Below are 6258 nucleotides of genomic sequence, written 5' to 3' on the forward strand. Positions count from 1 at the left end.
CAGAATTCATCGTGAGAGAAAAATATTTAGACAAATCTCATTTATTGATTGATCCAAAGAAGGGGTGTATAAGGGATATTTATAGGTTTTGGGATTCCTTACAAATGATAGGATAAACTGGGTATCCTCACAGTTCGAAGGTAAGTCAAACAACTAAAACTTATGGACTAAACATTCTCACCATAGGTGATCTTCTGGGATAGATTTTTTCTACTAACGGTGAATTAACCATCACCGGAAGGCTTCAAATGACAACTATGTCGCCCATTTAATGCATCTAATAGAGACAAGTTTACCATTAGGTGCCCTGATTTGCACCATTGATGGCATGCCATTAGATATGATGAAGTCCATTATGAATTGGGTTGCTTAAAGAGCAAACCTTCTAGAAGTTCCTGTCGGACGATGTTCCTAAGCAATGTTGGTCATTTCTGATGATGGTTTCAGCACCATTCGGATTAGTATTGGTAGGATCAGGTGGTCCTTCAAATCATTATAATTTATAAATATTACGTTCATGGCAGTCCTAAAATTACATGTTAATGGGGCTGCTCTAATGCTATTAATGGGGCTGTCTAAACATGGTCGTCCATCATCCGCTCCAACGCCAGGATTTAAATCGAACATGCCAGCTGGACACCACAACGGCTACCTGCAACCGACACTTCCAAGTCAAACGGTCGTCTCCGAACGACCAGACAATCCAACTCAAGACGTCAACGGTTCAAATCCGGGGGTACTTCCGTCAACTGAAATCTCATTACAAAACTACCCCTTCTTTCTCGCGAACTATCGCATAACATTGGCGTATGAACGTACGTAATTACTCCATGATATGAGGGTGATTTTGTCAGTAAGGTAATTATAGATTTCGAATCTGAACAAAGTTCCGTGAATCTCATTTGGTTTTCTAAACTCCCGCACTACAAGTAAGGATGTTTTCGCCATAAAAAAGAAACGGAGGAAAGAACCCTGTGATTTGTCTAAAGGAATAGGGGCATTACCGTCATATGGGAGCCTTCAAATCCGCCGATCGACGGACGCCCATTTCCGCTACTAATACGGGCTACACCGATACTTGAAAGGGGCCACGTCATCGTCTCTCTCCTCCCCTTCCCCCAATCATTGCGATCTTGCGTTCCGGATCTGAGGAAGCGGCATTCTGAGTTCATTTGGCTCGCATTTCTCTTGAGGCAAGCGATCTCTACTTCTCTATTTGTCTCTTAAATTAATTGATCGAAATTTCTCTCATTTTGTTTGAGTATCTTGGGAGAAATCCGCTCCCGTTGGTTCTCTTGTTTGATGAGCGATTTGTGTAGTCCTTTTCCGGATTTTCTTTTGTTTTTTCACAAAATCTTGGGAAAAATATAGTTTGTGTTCTTCAGATGTTCTAAAAGGCAAGATCTTTAGTTATTTTGGGCTTCTGAGCTCCGTCTCTTGTGCCGTTTGTCATTCTTTTATTTTATTGGGAATTTTGTGCAGAGATTTGGTTCTGTTCGGATCGTATTTGATTCTTTATTCTGGGATGGTACCGCCCCACCCCCTCTCCCTCTTTCCCTTTTCTATTGATGCCTAGGAACAAGCTAGCATTTAATTTCTTAAGCTGTGGTTATTAATTTCTCAATGTAGCTTGGAATTATTTTAGTTATGAACTCCCGAGAAAATATACTAAAATTCACTGGTTTTTAAAGTTGACCTGCTGCCTTACTTTGGGAGAATCAGTACACATCATGGGGAATTTGTGGATGAAGTCATAGTGGAGAGGGAGCATGAAGTATCACAGATTAAAAGGACTAGTTTATCCGTTAGCTCAATCTGCTTGAGAAATTATATGTGGCTTCTCATAGTGAAGTGTGTGGATTTGAGCTGTGGTGGCATCCGGGTCTCCTTTGTGTGAAGTTGTAATTATCACACCTTGTCTAGCTTGTGAGTGGGCAAAGCTTCCTTCTATTTTGTGTTGTGTACTTAAAGATGATTTTTGCTAGTGATTTCCTTAAAGGACGTATCTTCTTAAAACCCCTTTAATCTAAGAGGAATATATATTTGCTAAATTCTCTTAGATCACTGTCTTGCGGCCTTTGTGGTATGGTATTCTTTCTTATACTAGTTGGCATGTAAATTTAAAAAACTGTTATAGTGATGGGATGGATTTTTTCTTTTTTTAATAAAATTGGTGAGGATTCATTATTATGTTAACTCTTAGGAGATGCCAGCAATTATGGGAAGAGAGAAGTAAGCGACATGGAAGACAAGACTCTTGTTGGTGGAAACATTTCTATGTGTATGATGCTATTGAAAGGAGTCTATTTGTTTGGGAGTCACTAGATTTGAGTAAAGTAAGCAGTCTTTGACAGGCAGCAAATTTTTTTCTGTTTTGTTTTCTTGACTCATGAATATATTCAGTTGCATTTGGGTGTCAGTTTATAGAAAACTTGCATTGAGTTGGTTGCATGTGTATACTTCCGACTGGATTGTTTGCTAAAAAACAGTTCTGCAGCCTAACGGGGTTTCACCCTTCTTTTATCTTGTCTCTGGATTGATGTTCCATGTTCAAAACTGAGTAGGTGTTTCCTCAGGCATTTTATGTGTGCAAATATGCTGGTAACCCCGCTGTTACTTGAGTGCATGGAAGTTCAAAAGATACCAGTTGCAGCCAGCTAATAGAGAAATAAGGTGCCTTGCTTCATTTCTTGATGAAATTAGGGGTGCTACAAGCCATGGTGATGATGTCTTCTCTCATATATATAATAATGCAAATAACTTTACAGATTTTGCAAACGGATGGGTTGAACAGAATGCCCTGCTCCAAGCCATGGTGATGGTGTCTTCTCTCGTATCTATAATAGTGCAAATAACTTTACAGATTTTGCAAACGGATGGGTTGACCAGAATGCCTTTTCACTATCAATTATCTCCTTAATGTTTTTGAGACATCATCCCTTTCAATTGTCTCTATGCATATATAAGATGTTTCAGTGGCTATCTTTCCCATAAAGTTTGCATGTCGCCAATCAGAGAGACACACTTGATGGTTGTTCGGATCAACTATCATTGTTCCACTGCTATTGTGAAACCTTCTTTGAAGGCCAACTCACATTTTGAAGGAAACTATTCATACTCATCCCTGACAGGGTTTCCAAAAGTACAATATTTTGTTATAAGCATGTGATACTTAGAAAAGAAAATCCATTAGCTAGGATAGATATCTATTTGTGCGTGTATTGAGTGGGAAATAAATTATTAAATGTCATCCATAAGCTTGAAAATTATTTATTTTTCAACATTTGTAGTACTTATTCATGTACATGTTTGATGCCATCAATAAAATGGGAAAAAATATCGGTTGTTTCATTGATTTGTTTTCTTTCTTGTCTCTGCATTCCATACCCTAGCAACTATTTGTTGAGACAGGTTAATTTTTTGACTTGCTCTGGCAATATGAATAATTTATTCTTTGTATATTATTTGTTTCCTGTTAAATTATCTTGTGCATTTTCTATATTTTTTTAATGCATATAGAAACCTATTTTACAACCTCTAAACATGTGATAAGAAGGAAACGATATATTGATAACCAAATGTATTAAAGATGTTGAAAATCTCCTCTAATTTGATTTAGATGCTAAGATATACTATGTGGTCCTTCAGGTGTTCTCTTTCTTTACTTTTTGGCTCTTGCAGTGAATGACTGCATCAAAGACCCCTTAATACCATTGTAAATTCTGTGAACTTAGACAGTCATCACATTATTTGCTAATCTGAAGTTCTGAACTTACACTTGCTCTTTTCTTTTCATTTATACTTAAATAATCAAGCCAATGCTTATTATCTTGTTTTTGCAGGCTCGTGTAGATTGGTTTGGAGATCTGTTGGTGATATTTATCACTGAAGAAACATCATCTTCATTGCAGCATACTGAAACATTGAATAGTTGTTGTAACCTGATTGCTATCATCTCGTCATAGCAAAAAAACATAAACAACTTATTTTGCAGAGACTTCTTTGCATAACAATGGTAATCATATGATTAGAAGTTAAAATTTGACATTGATTTTAACTTGTTCTGTACTTTGTAAGACCTTTTATGTATTTATGCAATTGAAAAACCAGCTTTCATTATTAATTTTTTGCACCCTCTTATACTTGAGCTGATTTTAATTAAGGAAAATGCTCATTATTTTTTCAGGCAACAAATGAAAACCTTCCACCTAATGTCATCAAACAACTTGCCAAAGAACTGAAGAATCTTGATGAAACACCACCAGAAGGCATTAAAGTGCTTGTAAATGATGATGACTTTTCCACTATATTTGCTGATATTGAGGGTCCAGGTAGATTTCTGATATAAATACATTTTTCATATATATAAATATATATATGTATATATACATATATATATATACATATATAGGCACACCTTTTGCCATGGAAGTAATGCTTGACGAATTTATGCTGCGGGACCTGCTTGATGCAGCTGGTACTCCATATGAGAATGGTATATTCCGCATGAAGCTGTTATTATCACACGACTTCCCTCAATCGCCTCCAAAAGGTCTTTCCTTATGATATAAGTTTATAGTCGAATTTTTCAGTCTCCTTATTTTGCATGGTATGACTTATTTCTGTGTGTTGAGTGTCAAATCATCCGCTTTTCATTTTTTGCAGGCTACTTTCTGACTAAAATCTTTCATCCTAACATTGCAACAAATGGCGAGATTTGTGTGAACACACTAAAAAAGGACTGGAATCCAAGTCTTGGTTTGCGACATGTTTTGCTTGTAAGTTCAAAAGTTGCTAATCCCATCTTGATGTTTTATTTATATTAATTGTTAACTATTCAGCATGTCACTTGTTCCATCAGAATTCTGTTGGATGTCAAGATGATTATCAATATTTTTTTTTCTCTCTCATTTCAATACCACCTTCACAAGCTAGTAGGTACTTTTTTGGAATTGGTTCTTGGAGATACATATTTTATCTTTTTGCATGCCTGAGCTAAATTTTTTCTCCCCATTATCTATTATTTCCAAACTCTTCTTGGTTTTTTATGATTAGTTTGTCTTTGATTATACTCAGAAAGTTTCAAATCATTATGCTGATTCCTTGATGAATTTAATATCTTCTGCTCTTTCAACCGGCAAAGCAAACCATCTTGGCATATTAATCATTCAACTAATGTTGTTCATATTAACATTGCTGGCAGGTGGTCAGATGTCTGCTGATTGAACCATTTCCAGAATCTGCACTTAATGAACAGGCTGGTAAGATGCTGCTTGAAAATTACGAGGAGTATGCAAGGCATGCCAGGTCAGCTCCTCTCCTCCCCCACCTGCCACACCCACGCACACACCCTCTCTGTGGTTAAGTTTTATGTACTATTATTTCAACTTATCATAAATTATGGTTTTACGCCTATTGGGAAGTTTCTCTCATCATTTGGGCCGATGTTTGATTTTGATAATTGATATGGAAGGGAGAAACTCATGGTGGATTTTGTGACGCATTTCATAGGCTATATACTGGAATCCATGCTGTCAAACCTAAACCAAAATTTAAGACCGGAGCAATCTCTGAGTGCACCACGGCTCTTAATGTGGATCAGAAAAATGTGGTTTCAAATGGCAAGGTGTTACCACACCCCACACCATTGACCACGAACACAGCCTCCAAAGTATCAGCAATAAATGGCCAGGATCAGAATGCTGTCGTTCCTGCAATGGAGCCTGCCATTGGGACATCAGCAATTGAAAAGAAGGAAGGAGCTGTCACTGCAAAAGTTCAGGTGGATAAGAAGAAGATGGATGCAAGGAAGAAGAGCTTGAAGAGATTATGACGAGAGTGAGGAAGTAAGGGGTACATGTTGTATTGGAGAGGACATAATCAATGGGAACTACGAGAAAGCATTTGTAATCTGAACTTTTTTGGACATTTGGGATCGAGAGTGGGGCAGGGGGAGAGTGAGTCATTGCATCTCATTCTTTTGACTTTCCTTTGTGCAATCACTCGTGTCATTGTGGCGAATGGCAATGCATAGTTTCGATTCTCAGATCTTGTTCTTATGGTGTCTTCTTGTTCTTATGGTGTCTTCGTTCCCTCAAAGATGAAATTCTTGTTTTGCCATTTCCTCCAGATCTTCGCTACATGCCAACATGGCAACTTTCCTCTCTTCATCTTTCCTCAGCCATAGATATACCAAAAAGTCAGGTAGATTCTGCTGGATTTGTTTGTTTGTTTTGACAGAACTTTTAATCAGAAATG

General features: G+C 37.4%; 1 protein-coding gene across 8 annotated transcripts; it reads left to right on the forward strand.

Annotated features, from left to right (window-relative positions):
* Positions 1-893: 893 nt before the first annotated feature.
* LOC103701486 (ubiquitin-conjugating enzyme E2 22-like) lies at positions 894-6046 on the forward strand. Of its 8 annotated transcripts, none has more exons than XM_088716216.2 (10): positions 1056-1193; positions 2577-2673; positions 2769-2815; positions 3649-3715; positions 3843-4015; positions 4187-4331; positions 4475-4552; positions 4666-4778; positions 5204-5307; positions 5512-6046. In XM_088716216.2, the coding sequence occupies exons 5-10, from the start codon at positions 4013-4015 to the stop codon at positions 5831-5833; spliced, it is 765 nt and encodes a 254-aa protein (XP_088572342.2). In that variant the 5' UTR covers positions 1056-1193; positions 2577-2673; positions 2769-2815; positions 3649-3715; positions 3843-4012; the 3' UTR covers positions 5834-6046. The 8 variants fall into 8 exon arrangements, with proteins under 8 accessions (XP_088572340.2, XP_088572338.2, XP_088572341.2 ...); XM_088716213.2 differs by lacking the exon at positions 1056-1193 and adding an exon at positions 1205-2336; XM_088716214.2 differs by lacking the exon at positions 3649-3715 and having other exon boundaries at positions 894-1193.
* The last annotated feature ends 212 nt before the right edge of the window (positions 6047-6258 follow it).

Source organism: Phoenix dactylifera, chromosome 2 (assembly GCF_051530095.1).
Source record: "Phoenix dactylifera cultivar Ajwa chromosome 2, Ajwa_hap1_PhDact_Kaust_v1.1, whole genome shotgun sequence".
Classification (NCBI taxonomy): domain Eukaryota; kingdom Viridiplantae; phylum Streptophyta; class Magnoliopsida; order Arecales; family Arecaceae; genus Phoenix; species Phoenix dactylifera.